At 47.1% G+C, this 18,083-nt stretch overlaps 1 protein-coding gene across 1 annotated transcript; it reads left to right on the top strand.

Annotated features, from left to right (window-relative positions):
• The first annotated feature begins 80 nt into the window (after window positions 1-80).
• RBP7 (retinol binding protein 7) lies at window positions 81-15,822 on the top strand. The gene is made up of 4 exons (XM_045999335.1): window positions 81-349; window positions 12,776-12,954; window positions 13,074-13,175; window positions 15,576-15,822. Exons 1-4 carry the CDS (start codon window positions 277-279, stop codon window positions 15,624-15,626), a joined length of 405 nt encoding a protein of 134 aa, XP_045855291.1. The 5' UTR covers window positions 81-276; the 3' UTR covers window positions 15,627-15,822.
• Window positions 15,823-18,083: the final 2,261 nt, after the last annotated feature.

The following is an 18,083-nucleotide window of genomic DNA, read 5'->3' as shown; positions in this document are numbered from 1 at the left end:
CTCACAGCCGGCGGAGAGAAGCGTGGCGGGGAACGCGGCGTGGGGCGCGCCTGGGCTCAGAGTTCGCGGGGAGGAGCGGAGGCCGGGGAAGCAGGCGTGGCCGCGCGGGGGCAGAAAACCCGGGGCGCGCGCGGAGCCCGCAGGGTTTCCCAGCGGGGGCGTCCGAGGCTCGGCTCCTCCCGGCGCCGCTGTCCCCTCGCGGTCCCCACCCCGGCCCGCGTCTCCGGCCCCGCAGACAAGCCGAGTTCCCGCCGGCCGCGGTCGCGCTGTCCCGCCATGCCCGCCGACCTCAGCGGCACCTGGAACCTGCTCAGCAGCGACAACTTCGAGGGCTACATGGTGGCCCTAGGTAGGGCGGGAGGGGCCGTCTTAGGGTCGGCGCGGAGGCCGCCAGGCTTGGCCGGGGCGTCAGTCTCCCGGGGCGGCCGGCGCCCCGTCCCCTCTTCCGCTGGTCTCCCCTCCGCGTCTCCCTGTCCTCCATCCCTCCCGTCCATCCTCCGTCCCCCGCACCCCGTTTCCCAGTCTCCCCGGCCTGTGTCCCTACCTCCGACCATGCAATGTCACCCAACCCCCATTCCTCCATCTCCCTGTCTCCCCGTCCCCCACCCCCTTCTCCCTGTACCCCCTCTTCCGTCCACCCCCGCCCCGTCCCTCCTCCATCCCCCTCCCTGTCCCCCTCTTTCTGCTCCCCCGTCGCGGGTCCGCCTCTGCCCCCCGACGGTCTCTGCCCTCCCCCTGGCCAGGTCTCCCGCCCCGCCGCGGACGGCTCAGGCGCCCGCCACCTCGCAGGAGGACTCGGGGGTCCGAGGGCGTCCGGGCCTCCCTGCGGCGGGGCTCTGGGTGACTGTACTACGGAGGTCGCCGGCCCTCCGAGTCCCAAAGCTCCGGGCGGCACTCCGCTGCACGAGGACCCCGCGCACCGCACCAGGCGACTCTGGTGCCCCCTAGAGTTTGGGAACCGTTTTAGAAATCTTTAGTTTTCTGACTTCCCCTCTCCCCTGGAGGGCGTGAGGGGGTGAATAAACCCAGACCCCTTATTGGTCACCCACGCTCAGCCCCAAGGGTGCAGTGCCAGCCTGGCCCGGCGGCGGATGCCTGGAGGGGTCGCAGCTACCCCCGCCCCGACAGGCCTGCTTCCCCAGCGCACAGCAGGGAGCCTGGTCTGCGCAGGGGGAAGGGGACTCTGTGGTCGCCAGGGGTATGTAAGGGGTGGCGGGGTCTGCCCCATGACCGTGCTTCCCAGGCGGCTTCAAGAAGGCCTGGTAGAACGCCTCCCTTACGGATTCCCAGTTTGTACTGCTGTCGCTGTCATTGTTCAGATGCGGGCATCAGAGCACCTCTGTGCCCAGCACCTTCCCCTAAGGGACAGCAGTCAGTGGCCAAAGCTGCTGGGAGCCTGGGGACCCGGCATCTGTCCTGGTTTCTCCTTATCTGACTCTGGGTCTGTTTCTCCGTCTATAAGTTGAGAGGGAGCGAGGGGCCCGATTTGTTCCTTTAAAAAAAAAAAAGTGGTAAAATATACATAACATAAAAATGGCCATTTTAACCCTTTTTAAATGTACAGTCCTGTGGTCCCAGGGTGTTTTTAAGAGTCGGGCACTTTTGGTAGCTTCTGTTCCCTTCTCACACTAAGTAGGGAAGTGGGAGGTCTCTCAAGCTGACTCTGATTCAGGCCACCATAAAACCCCGCAGCGAAGGAAAGAAATATTTTGCTCATCCCATCCTAGGTTCGTTGGCCGGGGTCCTGTGAATTAGATCAGCGAGAGACGGATTAACCGCCGGAAGTCAGCTGCACCTGCGCGGTGAGGGCACCGGGGAGCCCCTCCGTGTTGTGTGGTTGGACCTTGAACGTGGCTGTAGAGTACCTTAGCAGGGAGTAACTGTCGAGAAGTGACGAGACAGAGACTTTGAGTTTGTGGGGGGGCAAATTGTGGGGAAGGTAACTAACAGTACAAGGGGAAACCAACAGAAAATAGGGACTGGTTGAGAGGGTTTGTCATGTAGTTCTTCTGGGGCCATCTCCCAGCTGCTGAGAGTCTAGAGTCTTCTCCCTACCTTCTGCCTGTCCTGGAACACAGGGGAGAGGGGACAGCTTCACAAACTTATGTCCTGCTTTTAGGCAAATGGGGGAAGGCAGAGAGCTTCCTTCTGTTGGCTTCTTCCCGGTTGCCTTCTCCCGGTATGCCAGAGTGGCAATAGTTCGGGGCGTCTTATCCTGCTCTCCCTTCAACCTGAATCTCGTTTCCTTTCTGTTTCCAATTCCTAAGTACAAATGGATGCTTATGTTTCCCAAAGGTGGTAGGTCCTCGTACATTACTTACCTGTCCACCTCCAAGTTAGTGGTGACATGTGACCATAAGTGCTTTCTTTCCTGATTTATCCGGCTGCGATCTGGCTACTTGTGTGGGGGACAAAGGCGAGATGTCAGGTGATGGCTTTGAATGTTGTCTTGTTGTGTACTGTGTTTGTGACAATCTCCCTGGCTTTTAGGGCAAAAGGGAACGGAGTCAGAGTGACCATTCCAAGTATAGGAAGACGTCCTGTGCTAAGTCCGTCTGGTATTACAAAGCAGCCTCCGGCACATCAGAATAAGTGTTTTTCACACCGTGTTAGTATCATCCTTCACCTGTCCCCACACCTTCTTGCTTTTCTGTATGCTCTCCTATGATTTCCTTGTTTGATACTTTTTTTCCCCGTGATGTCAGTAGAGACCTAACAATGACCTGCCACTGTATTCGATCCTAGAAGCTAACAGGCTATTTATTTGTTTACTCGACATATTTATTTATCATGCAACTCCCTTCGCAGAGGACTAACCCGTGTAGTACTGAGTCAGCATCCTGCCTCACAACCCCTGTTCTTACTTTCGGTTCAGGTTCCAGAAAGATACTGGATCTTGACAACACACATAAGTCTTACTTGCAATCTGTTTTCCAAAAGAATTGTAAGGGTGCTAAGGGTTTCTGGAATAGAGAGGCTGTTTAGGGTAACAGAGGGCCACACTGGAAGCCCAGCGAGCTTCACTGTTGACTGTGGGTCATCGAACCAAAGTTACATAACTTGTCAGTTCCTTTAGCTTCCCCTTTTGTTAATTGAGGTCCTTGGGCCAGATCTGATATTCTAAGTATCTCAATTACAAGAGATCTCTTGCATTTTATACGATAGCTGAAATCAGACTTAATACCTCTTGCCAGTTCCTCACAAGCTGGGAAGAAAACGATCGGAAAGACATAAGGAACAGAGACTCCAGGGTCTCCCTGAGGCAGATCAGGGGCTCAGGACCAGGGGAGGGTAGGGGTTTGTTACTCAGAACTAGCAGGAACTTCTTTTTTTTTTTTTTTTTAAGATTTTATTTTATTTATTTGGCAGAGAGAGAGAGAGATCACAAGTAGGCAAGAGGCAGGCAGAGAGAGAGGGCGAAGCAGGATTCCCGCCAAGCCGAGAGCCAGATGTGGGGCTCGATCCCAGGACCCTGTGATCATGACCCTAGCCAAAGGCAGAGGCTTAACCCACTGAGCCACCCCAGTGCCCCTAGCAGGCTTCTCTTAGCTTGCAGACTCTGAGCTTCACCCCAGACTCCAGATCTACCCCATCACAATTGGCATCGAACCAGATTCTCGGGTCATTCAGACGCCAATTAAAATTCAAGAAGTGCGGCTCTCTGATGTGTCTGGTGGTCCTTGGGACAACTGCAGAATGGAACTCCAGTTGACTCTCAACACACAGGTTTGAACTAGGCAGGTCTGCTTATATGAGGATTTTTTAAAAATATAAATTCAGTATAGAATTCTTCATGTATTTTCGCTTCCTTACGATTTTCTTAATGACATTTTTTCTCCAGCTTACTTTATTGTAAGAATATAGCATCTAATACACATAAAATACAAAATGTGTATTAACTGTGCTATTGGGAAGGCTTCCTGTCACTAGGAGGCTATTAGAAGTGAACTGTTGAGGGAGTCAAAAGTTATGCAAGGATTTTCAGCTGAGCACACAGATGCCCGGCATGGTGGGTGGGGGGACACCCCTAACCCTTTTGATGTTTGAGAGTCAACGGTACCATAAAACTTATTGTCCCTATTGATGTATATTCTTTTTTAAAATAATTTTTAAAAAAGAGTTTATTTATTTATTGGACACAGAGATCACAAGTAGACAGAGAGGCAGGCAGAGAGAGAGAAAGCAGGCTCCCTGCTGAGCAGAGAACCTGATGCGGGGCTCGATCCCAGGACCCTGGGATTATGACCTGAGCTGAAGGCAGAGGCTTTAACCCACTGAGCCACCCAGGCGCCCCCCATTGGTGTATATTTTAATGCCAACTTATGCAGAAGTATTTAGACCTTTCCTGAGGACTTTTGCCTCTGCTAATGGCAAACCAATTTATTTATACTAACTCTCCCAAAGAAAATAGCTAAATTAAGCTAGACCAAAAATATATATGTTTTTTTTAACAGACTATAGTTTCACTGTGAATCATTCTTGGTGGTCCAGAAAAATCTCAAGACCTGAACTTGAATTCAGGTGCTTCCAGACAGCTAGTAGCGTTTTTGTTTTTGTTTTTAAGATTTTATTTATTGATTTGTTAAAGAGAGAGAGAGAGAAAGAGAGTGCTCACAGCCAGGGGGAGTGGTGGGCAGAAGGAGAAGCAGACTCCCTGCTGAGCAGAGAGCCCTATGTGGGACTCGCTCCCAGGACCCTGGGACCATGACTAGAGCTGAAAGCAGATGCTTAACTGATTGAGCCACCCAGGTGTCCCGGAGACAGCTAGTAGCCTTAAAAGCAATTAAAACAGAACAAAATAAAACAAACCAAAGGGGAAAAAAAACTCTCTTTGGAGGAAGAGAGCAAGGTCTTGGATTGTTTCTATGTGTATATGAACTTCTTTTTTTTTTTTTTAAGATTTTATTTATTTATTTGACAGAGAGAGAGATCACAAGTAGGCAGAGAGGCAGGCAGAGAGAGAGGAGGAAGCAGGCTCCCCGCGGAGCAGAGAGCCCGATGCGGGGCTCGATCCCAGGACCCTGAGATCATGACCTGAGCCAAAGGCAGAGGCTTAAACCTCTGAGCCACCCAGGCGCCCCTGTATATGAACTTCTTAAAGAATGTGAGAGAGCACCAAAATGATGAAGAATTATCACGCCAAGGTCTAGGAGAGAATAAGGACCCAGAGAGGGGAGGCCTGCACTTAGGATGGCTCCTCCCTTCAGGGTGCTTGTCCGACTAAGCTGCAGTCGGGGAGCTGCATAGGATTGGGGCAGGGGGCGAAAGTGGGAGTCCTGAGTCAGCCAGGGGTAGAGCCCCTGTAAACCCACACTCTGGGCTGGAATTCTGAAAAGCTGCACCTGAGAAGCAAGGGAGGGAGACCTGGAAGGAAAGAGCTTTTGAACAGAGTATAGTTTCACCGTGAATCATCTTGATGGTCCAGAAAAGTCTCAAGAGCTGAACTTGAATTCAGATGCGTCCAGATAGGTAGTGGCCTTAAAAGCAATTTAAAAACCCTCTTTGGAGGAAGAGAACATTATGCCAGCTCCACATGCTCACTCTACAGAAACAATCCCCAGGAAATAATCACAGTCAGCAAGTGCCTAAGGAGATAAAAACACGTGGCAACTAAATTCTGGAAGTGTTGGCTCTGTCGCGGTGATCGTCGCTCTGTCGCTGTGATTGTGGGTGTTTGCTGAAGTCCAAACACATTGAATTGCACATATTATACGTAACTGCTTTTTGTACATCAATTATATCTCAATAAAGCTGTTAAAAAAAATTAAAGGCCCTTAAGAGCAAGAATCTGTAGAAACAACCAACAACAGAAACAGGGTCTTCAGACCCAGGGATTATCTGAAACAGAACAAGAAGCAGTTACGCTGAGCTTAATTATGGCAAGGAATCAGAATCTCTACAAAGTAACACAGCAGAATTGAGAAAGAAACAAATAGAAATTCTAGAATTGAAACATAAAAAGCAAACTTAGAAACTTAGCAAGCACTGTTCTCAGATTCTCCTCTGGGTCCCGTGTTTTCTGAGATAAGGATGCCCCTAACCTCCGTGTAGAGAAGGCCACCCTTGTATGAGGGTCTTAGGACTTGCCTGAGGGGAAGGTCCAAAAGCTGTTCTCACACATACCACTCCTCAAATTCCTTCAGCTCCAACTACTCAACATGCCAAGCTACCATATTTAGGGGGAGCATGACCTAAGCCCCATCAAGAACAGAGTTCCTGCCCAGGAGGATGAAAAAGTTCTGGAATTGGATAACAGTGGTGACTGGACAACATTGTGAATCTACTTACCACCCTTGAACTGTATGCCTTAAAAACGAATAAAGTAGTAAATTTTATGTTATTTTATCGTGATATATATTATATATATATTATCATGATATATTTTATCATGATAAAAAATTATCAAGGGGCGCCTGGGTGGCTCAGTGGGTTAAAGTCTCTGCCTTCGGCTCAGGTCATGATCCCAGGGGTCCTGGGATCGAGCCCCGCATCCGGCTCTCTGCTCAGCAGGGAGCCTGCTTCCTCCTCTCTCTCTCTGCCTGCCTCTCTGCCTACTTGTAATTTCTGTCTGTCAAATAAATAAATAAAATCTTAAAAAAAATTATCAAAGAACATTCTATTGCAAGAAGACTTTAGTAGAAATCCTATAATAATCCTATATTACGTTAAAAAATCAAAACTTTTTAAATGCAGTTGTTTGAGTTGATTAATAAGTACCTTTTGTGAATTAGCCTTCTCTCCTGTCTTCACCATCTCTTATTGATGTGGGAAAGAAAGGCAAAAGAAAAATTCAATTTCCTTTCTTCCTATAGCCCATTGTCAAGTCCTTGAAACAGGTAGAGTGACCTTCCCCTGGATGCTCAGATACCTCGATGCTGACACTTGCTAAGTAAGGGTGAAGGCAATCTTAGCCCGACCCCCAGGATCCTGTACGTCTACTTTAATGTATAAAATTCCTTTGGAAACTTCCTTTCTCTCTGCCCCCCAAGATCCAAATTGGCGATCATCCTCCAAGCATATGACCCACTGGAATACCGCTGAAGGGTCTCATGATTGAGTATTTACTAGACAGTAGTAAATGACCTTTTCCTAACAATAACTGGCCCCCTCAGGATCCTGGAAACCTTGTTTCTGAAATACCTGGGAGACTTACTCTATCCCTAAACCCCTCCCAACTTGAAAGTATGTAACGGGCCACTCTTCGTGACCCCAGTGCAGCACTTTCTGCCCACAAGCCCAGTCCCTGTGCTTTAATAAAACTATCATTTTGCACCAAAGACATCTCAAGAATTCTTTCTTGGCCGTTGGCTTTGAACCCTAACGTCTTTCCTACATCATTATGACTTTACACAGTGAACTAAAATATGTTTGTTTGTTTGTTTGTTTGTTATTTATTTATTTGACAGAGAGAGACAGCGAGAGAGGGAACACAAGCAGGGGGAGTGGGAGAGGGAGAAGCAGGCCTCCTGCTGAGCGGGGACCCCGATGTGGGGCTCGATCCCAGGACCCTGGGAACATGACCCGAGCCGAAGGCAGACACTCAGCGACTGAGCCACCCAGGCGCTCCCCTAAAACATATTTTTTAAACACAGGTGAATAAAGATAGCTCCTATAATAAAAACCAGAGAATCCTTATACTTTTCATTAGATGGAAGGTATATTTCATTAGATGGAAGGACTCCATCCTTTTTGTTGAAAAATGGGGCTTGAGATCTCTGTTCTGGGTGTATATTTAACTTAACAGAGTGCTTAGTAAATTATACAATGTCTATGTATAGACTCTTTAAAATATAAGCTCATAGCACATGGAAGGAATTTATGACGCAGACCTGGAATAATCAGGGTGCTTCTAAGTTTAAGAGGATCATTTTCTGGGGGCCTGGGTGGCTCAGTCCGTTAAGTATCAGCTTTGGGATTGAGCCCCATGTGGGGCTCCCTGCTCAGCAGGGGGTCTACTTCTCCCTTTCCCTCTCCCCCTTCCCCCAACTTGTGCACTCTCTCTCTCCAATAAATAAATAAAACCTTAATAAAAGATGATTGTTTTCAATGTTCCTTTGATTGGAACCCATTCTTTTCTTAGAGGGAGACTTTGATGATGCTGTTTTCACCTTCCTTCCTGGTTATAAGTTCCTTACGTACACAGGCTGCACATTTATACCTTTGTTCCCTCTACCCTTACTCACCCCAGTAAACGGTATTTAAGTATTTCAGTTGCCTGAAGAGAGGGAAGGTCGTGCCACAGCCATCAAGAAAGTGTCTCTTTTTAGAGCTGCGGTTCAGCAAGCTCCAGGAATGTCCTCCAGCTTTAGTCCATTAAGGAATATCATTTACGGGGGTGCCTGAGTAGCTCAGTGGCTTAAAGCCTCTGCCTTGGGTTCAGGTCATGATCCCAGGGTCCTGGGATCGAGCCCCGCATCGGGCTCTCTGCTCCGCGGGGAGCCTGCTTCCTCCTCTCTCTCTGCCTGCCTCTCTGCCTACTTGTGATCTCTGTCTGTTAAATAAATTAAAAATCTTAAAAGAAGAAAAAAGGGGGGACACCCGGGTGGCTCAGTTGGTGAAGCGGCTGCCTTCAGCTCAGGTCATGATCTCAGGGTCCTGGGATCGAGCCCCGCATCAGGCTCCCTGCTCAGCAGAGAGCCTGCTTCTCTCTCTCCCTCTCTCCCTGCCTCTCTGCTTACTTGTGCTCTCTCTCTAGCTCTCTGTCAAATAAACAAAAAAAATTTAAAAAAAAAAAGAAAAAAAAGGAATATCATTTAGGCACTTCCTGTGTATTAGGGGCTGGGGGCGGAGGGTGTACAAGGAACTAAAGCCAGTGCGCGCTGAGATTTCCTGTTCCAGCGCAGAGGGAAGGCGCCTTCCCTGCCGTACGGCTTTGCACACACTAGATGTGTGTTTCATAAATGCAACTTAACAGAGAAAAAGCAAATGATAAGAGACATCATCCGAGTGTGGGAAATTATTCGCATGAGTGTGGGGGACAAAATGCTATTCTTTGGATAAAGGCAGACGATGGAAACCTTCAAGTCTAGGTATTCGTCATCAACTTAACTACCAGCAGTCCCTTTCAAAGAAAGGACAGGAGGACAACCGATACAGGTTTCCCGAGCACAGACAGCAGGGCTCCTAAGTAAAAAAGGCAATTATGGGATTTGTGAGGCAAATGATCTAAATCAGGAGGGCGTGTCCTGTGCAGATTCTTTAAGTGCTGTTTTCTAATGAAAATATCGGCTTAAACAATAAGTGAACCAGGCAATTTCAGAATATTCAGTATTAGGGTTAACTTTATTGCTTCTTTTTCTTTTAACCAAGGATAGTTTTTCAGACCAGAACCTGGGCGATCAGTGTAATTGAAAACAATCTTCTGAAAGCCTAGCAACTCTATCGAAGCCTCAGATCCAGTTTAAGTACTAAATCCTCAGTCGTCTATAAATCCAGAATGGCTATTTATGTAATGCTATAAATGTTAAATTTTATCCCACAAATTAAGCTAACAATCGTGGATGTTACTGATCTACTTGAATATACAATATATTGTCAATGGGTTGTGTTTTTTTTTATGTACCTATAAGGAAACTACATTCCATAAGAAAAAACACACACAACCCTAGTAAGATCTTTAAACTGAATGGTGTAGGAAAAGTTGTAAGCGGTGGCCTTAGTGGCTTGCCTGGATAAAAGCCTTATGAGCACAAAAGCCACTTGGACCACTGAGGTCGTAGTAAACGTGATGGCCAGAAACTGACCAGACCTTAAGCTGATTTAAATTTTGATCTTTAACGGCGCCTGGGTGGCTCAGTTGGTTGAGTATCTGACTTCAGCTTGGGCCATAGTCCTGCGTCCTGGAATCAAGCCCCTTTATGGGGCTCCATGGTCATTGGGAAATCTGCTTCTCCTTCTTGCTCTGCCCCTACACCTGCTCTTACTCTCTCTCAAATAAATAAATAAAATCTTAAAAAAAATAAATTTTGATCTTTAAAACTGTTTTAACAGCCTGTTAAAGTTTAATAGACTTTAAAACAGTCCCCAGCCCCAAGTAACCATTACAATGTGGTAGTACAGATGATAAATTTCCTGGCAATGAATCACTTCACAGATTTTCTTTTAAGTACTCTCTACATCCAGTGTGGGGCTCACAGATTTTAAAAACAAAACTGATGTAAAGTAATGATCTAAAGTTTGTTTTTTCTTTGTTGGGTTGGTTGGTGGTGCTTGACTTACAGAATAGGGTTTAAGGAAATTCAGCAATAACTATTTTAAATTTGGCTTGGTCTATTTAGTTTGTTTGTTTGTTTGTTTTTAAAGATTTTATTTATTTATTTGACAGACAGAAATCACAAGTAGGCAGGGAGGCAGGCACAGAGAGGGGGGAAGCAGGCTCCCTGCAGAGCAGAGAGCTGATGTGGGGCTTGATCCCAGGACCCTGGCATCATGACCTGAGCCAAAGGCAGAGGCTTTAACCCACTGAGTCACCGAGGCACCCCTGACTTGATCTATTTAGTAATGGAGAAATATTTTAAGGCTTTAGCCTCAATGCTTAAACACTGCTAAAAACGAGTGAAGACTAGATCATTTGCAGCTTAAGCTAAGACCATGCATCTAGGTATACAAAGAACGTTTTCTCAAAATAAGGACATTTATATTGTTTTTGAGCTTAGGAATGGATGGGCTAATGAGATGCTGAAGGAACTTTGCTCTGTGCTTGGCCAGGTTTTCTGGACTGGAAAGGCTTCTTGTGAAGCCCTGGGTGGCATTTCGTGTCAGATGAAAAACGAATCTTTTAGGCAAACAAATTAAAATGGGGATCAGCACCTGGCTGGCTCAGTCAGTGGAGTGAGAGACTCTTGATCTTGGGGGTTATAAGTTCGAGCTCCATGTTGGATGTAGAGATTACTTAAAAAAATAAAAAAAAATTAAAATCTTAAAAAAGTAAAAAATGAAAAAACAAAACGGGTCAACTCTGATACCAACATACGTTCAATGAGGCATGTAAGTCTCTGAAATGAAAGATTCTTGGAGCTTTATTTTACATAATAGGATAATCCCTGAATAGGACCAGGCATGCCCCGTGGCTTACAGAAATGTCTGGGTGATGAGGCAGCGTTCAGTAGTGGCTGTGACTGCCGATGAGACCGTGTCACCTGCTCCTAACAGCCAGTGGCACCCATCACCATTCCTCTGGGTTAGAGCCCAGTGGTCCTTACGCTACCGCACATTTCATCTCAAGATCCTCACCTGCCCTCTAGCTAAGATAGTGGCAGGGGCCTGGTGGGCTCAGTCCGCGGAGCATGTGACTCTTGATCACGGGGTTTTGAGTTTGAGCCCCAAGTTGGGCGTAGAGACTACGTAATTAAAAAATGAAGCGAAATAAAACAGCAACAGTGAGCGCTGGCTACCTAATGTGCTCGAAGCTACTAAAAGGGAAGTGGGGTTCCAATCCACTGTCTATGTCAAAACCTGGATCTTCTCAGCATCCCTTGTTTCCATGTGTGACCGTTTTAAGTTTTACTAAAGATTTCTAAATGTATATGCATATTTACAGGGGCTTTTGGCCTTTTATCTTGTTTAGAAACTGTTCAAATGCTGTCTTTTAAAAATAATTTTTTAAAGATTTATCTATTTGACAGAGAGAGAGAGAGACAGCGAGAAAGGGAACACAAGCAGGGGGAGTGGGAGAAGGAGAAGCAGGCTCCCCGCTGAGCAGAGAGCCCGATGTGGGGCTCGATCCCAGGACCCTGGGACCATGACCTGAGCCGAAGGCAGATGCTTAATGACTGAGCCACCCAGGCGCCCCTAAAATTTTTTTTAATTTTATTTAAATTTAATTAATGAACATCAAGTGTATTCTTAGTTTCAGAGGTAGAGTTCAGGGATTCCTCGGTTGTCTGTAACAAATGCTGTCTTAATCCCAAGTGTAAATTCATGAAGCGGATGAAGGCTGAGTTGTGGTGCTTGAGTTTGGGTTGGGCCTGAGTCCTGTCCCCTTGGCTTCCTTACCCTCTTCTCTGCCCCCCCCGGACTGCTTCTTCCAGGCCCGGCTGCAGATCCATTACCTGAGGTATAGTCGGCCAATGACTCGTCCCTGAAAGCTGTTCAAGTTTTTTTTTTTTTTAAAGGATTTTCTTTTTAAAGATTCTATTTATTTATTTATTTGACAGACAGAGACCATAAGTAGGCAGAGAGGCAGGCAGAGAGAGAGGGGGAAGGTAGGCTCCCCACTGAGCAGGGAGCCCGATGTGGGGCTCGATCCCAGGATCCCGGGACCATCACCTGAGCCGAAGGCAGAAGCTTTAACCCACTGAGCCACCCAGGCGCCCCTGTTCAAGCTTATTTTTTTTTTTTTTTTTGGTTCAAGCTTTTTAAATCAAGCCTTTGGATAGAGTTCTGCCAGGACAACTCTCTACAGATCCAATTTCAGCACCAACCAGCACTGAAATCATCAAAGAAACACTAGCCATGAAATGCAACGATTCTGAGGACACCTGCCGAATTCTTCGCTTTTGCATCTTGAGTGAACGTTGAGACTTCTTTTTTAAAAATTGTTTTTTGGGGCGCCAGGGTGGCCCAGTCAGTGAAGCAGCTGCCCTCGGCTCAGGTTATGATCCCAGGGTCCTGGGATCGAGCCCCACATCGGGGGCAGGGAGCCTGTTCTCCACTCCCACTCCCCCTGCTTATGTTCCCTGTCCCACTGTCTTTCTCTCTGTATCAAACAAATAAATAAAATCCTTTAAAAATAAAAAATAAATAAAAAATAAATAAATAAAAATTGTCTTTTAAGGTATTGACTTTGCTACCCGCAAGATAGCCAAGTTGCTGAAGCCACAGAAAGTGATTGAGCAAAACGGGGATTCCTTTAGCATCCACACACACAGCAGCCTGAGGAACTACTTTGTTACATTTAAAGTCGGAGAAGAATTCGACGAGGATAATAAAGGCCTGGATAACAGGAAATGCAAGGTAAAAAAATTTTTTTTTTTCAGATGATAATATAAGGCTCTTGATTTTGCAAGATTAACTCAGCCTTCTTGGTACCCGCTGAGGACCTGCCACAGCCTCTTGTCCCCTCTCTCACGCAGAGCTTGGTCACCTGGGACAATGACAGACTCACTTGTGTCCAGAAGGGGGAGAAGAAGAACAGAGGCTGGACCCATTGGATTGAAGGGGACAAACTCCATCTGGTACTTGCCACACCGTGTTCGTACATCCGATGAGATAATGCCAGTGAAACCTTGACTGTGTCCCACCATTCCACCCACTGTTTTCAATCTGGCCTGTCACCTTCTGGTCTCTGGTGGAGTATTCTGCTTTTTCATTTAGGACAAAACATATTCCGGGTTTCAAAATAATTTTCCTGTTGAATTCATGATGTGTTAATTGAAAAAAAAATATAGAGGAGTGCCTGGGTGGCTCAGTTGGTTAAGCGTCTGCCTTTGGCTCAGGTCGTGATCCCAGGGTGCTGGGATAGAGTTCCGCATCAGGCTCCCTGCTCTCTCTCGCTATCTCTCTCTCTCTCAAATAAGTAAATAAAATCTTTAAAAAAAAAAAGAAAAATAAGAAAATTTATATATGTGTATATTACATTTACCTAAATATATTATATATATATAAAATAAGGTAGTAAACTGGCTTCATACTATTCTATCAGGTTGGTGAACTATCATTTTTAAAAAACATTTCCATAATCTCAGTGTCCAGGAGTATTGCTCCAGGGCACTTTCTGCCATTGCTTAAATTCACGTAAATAGAGCCTTTTGCATCTGTGGATTTATTTCCTTAGGAAGAATTCAGAGAGAACCCTTGTCGGAGGCGCGCACGTCATTGCTGCTCTCTACATAGCTGCCTTCCTCACTTCCGAAAGGTCATCTCCTTGCTGACGCCACCAGCACTTCCTGAACATACAAGTTATAACTCAAGCTAATCAGTAATTTCTGAATATAACTTAGAAGGTATGGGGGCGTCTGGTGGCTCAGTCGGTTGAGTGTCCGATTCTTGATCTCAGCTCTGGTCTTGATCTCAGGGCTGTGAGTTTGAGTCCCTCATTGGGCTCCGTGCTGGGTGTGGAGCCTGCTTAAAGAGAGAGAGAGAGAGAGAGAGAGAGAGAAGGTATAAAATTATACATCAAGGCTTAATTACAGCTTTTTATTTTATTTATTTATTTGACTGAAAGAGAGACCACAAGAAAGGGAACACAAGCAGGGGGAGTGGGAGAGGGAGAAGCAGACTTCCCACTAGGCAGGGAACCTGGTGCAGGGCTCCATTCCAGGACCCTGGGATCATGACCTGAGCCGAAGGCAGACGTTTAATGACTGAGCCACCCAGGTGCCCTGATTATGGCTTTTTAAATGAGAATTCCTTCCTGCCATATATATTAGGAGGGCTTACATTTTTCGAGTGATGATTTGGGCTCAATTACTGTGCTAAATCTTTGCATGCACTATCTGACTTGGTCTTCAAGACAGTCCTGTGAAAGGGACACAATTTTTCCCATTTACAAATGAGACTGAGATTTAGAAATTCCCCATGGCTGCCAAGGGGAGATGCAAATCCAGATCTGATAAAAATGTGTGCTTTCAACTCTACACCTTTTTGCCTCAATGTATGTGAAATCCAAGCCACAACAGTGAAAACAAAATTAGAGCTCTGATCCTAAAATCCTAGATTGATAAATCTTACACTCTTCTGACAATAGAAGCAAAATTAAGAATAAATAAACAATATGCCGTCACAACAATGTAATATGGAACTTCAAAGAAAACACCAAATACGTTTGAGGATATACAGATTTGTTGGCGGTAAGAAGTAATGTTCAAATGGCATGCGTCTTTTCTTGGCATATTCGTGAACTCTGCCCAAGCCAAGAATAGAGGGACCCTTCCTCTGAGGCTAGTCACAGGACAATCCCTCCATGCTGTGATATAATATAAAATAAATATTTGGTCTTTGTGCTGGTTCCTAAAACCCTTGGAATCTCCAATGAGTGTCTCTTGTAGGCTAATGAGATGATTGGAGATTGGGGTCTCCCAGATAGCCAAAGATTTAGTCAATGATGCCTACATAATGAAACCTCCACCAACACCCCTAAATGAGAGGGTTTTGGAGAGCCTCATAGTTGGTGAAAACATTGATGTGCTGGGAGGGTGGTGTTCCTGGAGGGGGCCTAGAATGTCGGCACACACCCCCATACTGTGTCCTATGCATCCACTTGGTTGTTCTTGAGTTGGATCCTTTATAATAAACGCGTAAATGTAAGTAAAGAGTGTTTCTGTGAACTGTTCTAGCAAATTATTGAACCTGAGGAGGGGGTCGTGGGAATCCTGCTCGTAGCTGCTAGGTCAGAAGTTCGGGTGGGCTTCTTTTGACTGATGTCTGAAGTAGGGGCAGTTTTGGGGACTGAGCCCCTCACCTGTGGGGTCTGTACTAGTTCTCGGTCATTAGTGTCAGGATCGAATTGAACTGTTGGACGCCCAGTTGGAAAAGACACCTCAGATTTCGTGTCAGCAGCGTGTGAGTGATAATAATAATCATCACCCCCTTTGCCCACGCATCTTCTTTCTCCTCCTGTTCCCCCTTGTCCCTAGGAAATGTTCTGTGAAGGCCAAGTGTGCAAACAGACGTTCCAGAGAGCCTGAGCCATATCCAGCCCCAGAGCCCACATGGGACTGCAGCTTCGTGTTGAAATCTATCCCGATGAAGAGATGTCCGTCTGTCCTGGCCTGGCGACAGGAACGTGTGGTGGGAGAGATGTCCCACGGCCTGTGCCCGAAGCCATTTACTCAGATTGGGGCAAAACGACTCCGTTTCAATAAACCTGTCCAACGATCCCGACTTTTTTCCTCCTAATTAGTGTATCCTATTATTTGAAAAAATGCACCACGACACACCAATGAACAAGATGTAATTCTGTCTTCAAAGTCTAGTGAAAAAAAGGACAAAACAAGCATCAGAACCGTGGTGTTAAGTACAGGCAACTATGAGAGCTCAGTAGGGGGACTTGACTTCTGGGGACAGGCAAGGGGCGGCAGGGGTTGGGGGTAGCGGAGGGGGTCTCTAAGCTCAGAACTGAAGCATGAGTGGGCAGGAAGCTTCGGGAAGCATTCTAGCTAAAAGGCTGGGGGTAAGTTGGAGGGTGTTCGAGGAACTGAAAGACTGTGTTTGTGGAGCGTGGGCATACATGGGTGGCATGGTAACAGAAATCAGAGGATGCTGGAAGGCAGGCAGGGAGCCTATCATGAAAAATCTGGAAGAGCTAAGATTTGTCCCCAAAGTCATAGGGAGATGGCGCCTGGCTCTAGGCAGATCTGCACATCCAGGTTGGCTCACAGAAGGGAACCCCAAATGCACAGGGGAGAAAGGGCGGTAGGTGGGGGATGCAACTTGGGAGCCAGTTCAGAAAGCTCTGCTAGAAATCCCTGTGTGAGCTGGTGACAGTCAGGGGCAGCCGGAGCCCCAGTCTCAAATGCAGTGAATGGACTCAGGGCTGCAGAGAAATAGATCATCATTTAGGACGCAGAGTCGATAGTGCAAGGTGGTCCATGAGCCGATGAGCCGTAGAGATGATGGAAGGGGAGGAGTCAAGGAAGACCCCCTGTTTTGGGTTCCTCCAGCTGCTAAGAAGGGAGGTCAGAGCCAACCAGAAAGAAGGCAACACGAACAGAAGAATGAGCTCTGGATTTTGAGGGGCCTGTGCTCAGTGTAAGCCAGGCTGGTGGGAGATGATGTCAGGGACTTGATCCCAGGACCCCGAGATCATGACCTGGGCCAAAGGCAGGTGCTTAACTGACTGAGCCACCCAGGCGCCCCTACGACTTTATTTGTAAGTAACCTCTACACTCAAAGTGGGCTCGACCTTACAACCCAAGATCAAGAGCGACATGCTCTACCGACTGAGCCAGCGCTCCCCAGGGACATTGTATTCCAAGTGAGAAGAGAGAAACTGAGGCCCAAAGGGGTACACTAGCAGGCGTAGCCAGAGGGGCTGGAGAAACAGGGTGGCATCTGGGAAGCAAAGACAGGAGACGTTTCAGGGTCCAGGGAGTGGTGGCCGCTCGCTGAGATGCCTAAGGCAGCAAGAAGTCAAGCTGGATCGGTCTGTCCCTGGAGAGGTTGGTTCAGGAGTAGGGCTGGTGCTGAGCCAAGCATACCAGGGGTGTGGAAGCAGGGGAGGTGACCAAGTACAGACAGGGGGTGTTTGGCTGAGAAGTGGAAGGGACATGGGGATAGTTTCAGGGAGGCCTGGGAGGGAGCAACTAGCCCAGACGGCTGAGACTGCGGGATCCCAGAGTCAGTGCAGGGGAAGGGAAGTCAGGAGTGCGGAGTGGGTGCTAGGCTGTAAGCTGGGCCTCCCCGGACAGCAGCCCAGAAAAGGTCTATGCCTGGAAGGAGCTTACAGACCCCAGATAATGACAGAATTCAACAGGAAATTAAAGTCCAAGCATCAGATCTAATTCCTATTTCAACTAACAGAAACCTACTTGTTACTTTGACCTTTTAAGCAGAGACTTTAGAACCAGAGAAAGTCAGAGGGCAATTATGGGTTCAATTAGATAGGGTGACCCCACCAAGCACAAAGACTATGAAATTGTTTCAGGATCAACTCGGGGAGTAAGTGTATTAGCTGAGCTGACAGATGGACATCCAACTTGAGAATTAGGTGGTGAGGAAACATTTCTTTCTTTTCAGTGCAAAATGGTGGTTTAAAGCCCAGGGATAGGGCCCGTGGGCAGAAAGAGCTGCTGCACTGGGGTCTGGAGGAGTGGCTGATGACATACTCAGGAGACGGGGGAAGTAAGGAAAAGGTGGTTTCAAAAGAGCTTTCATGGGGGCACCTGGGTGGCTCAGTGGGTTAAGCCGCTGCCTTCAACTCAGGTCATGATCTCAGGGTCCTGGGATGGAGCCCTGCATTGGGCGCTGTGTTCAGCAGGGAACCTGCTTCCTCCTTTCTCTCTGTCTGCCTCTCTGCCTACTTGTGATCTCTCTCTGTTGAATAAATAAATAAAAAATCTTAAAAAAAAAAAAAACACAAAACCTTTCATATGCCAAAGAGGACCAACCTACAAGACCTACCTACAAGATACCCAAGGCCTTAA

Source organism: Meles meles, chromosome 1, assembly GCF_922984935.1.
Source record: "Meles meles chromosome 1, mMelMel3.1 paternal haplotype, whole genome shotgun sequence".
In the NCBI taxonomy this organism is placed as follows: Eukaryota; Metazoa; Chordata; class Mammalia; order Carnivora; family Mustelidae; genus Meles; species Meles meles.
This window is presented reverse-complemented; position numbering and strand designations above follow the sequence as displayed.

Excerpts from the sequence above, each read along its gene's own strand:
- RBP7 (XM_045999335.1), top strand. The coding sequence starts at position 277 with ATGCCCGCCGACCTCAGCGGCACCTGGAACCTGCTCAGCAGCGACAAC. Across the intron at positions 350-12,775 it reads GGGCTACATGGTGGCCCTAG|GTATTGACTTTGCTACCCGC; the intron begins GTAGGGCGGGAG and ends TTGTCTTTTAAG. Across the intron at positions 12,955-13,073 it reads TGGATAACAGGAAATGCAAG|AGCTTGGTCACCTGGGACAA; the intron begins GTAAAAAAATTT and ends TCTCTCACGCAG.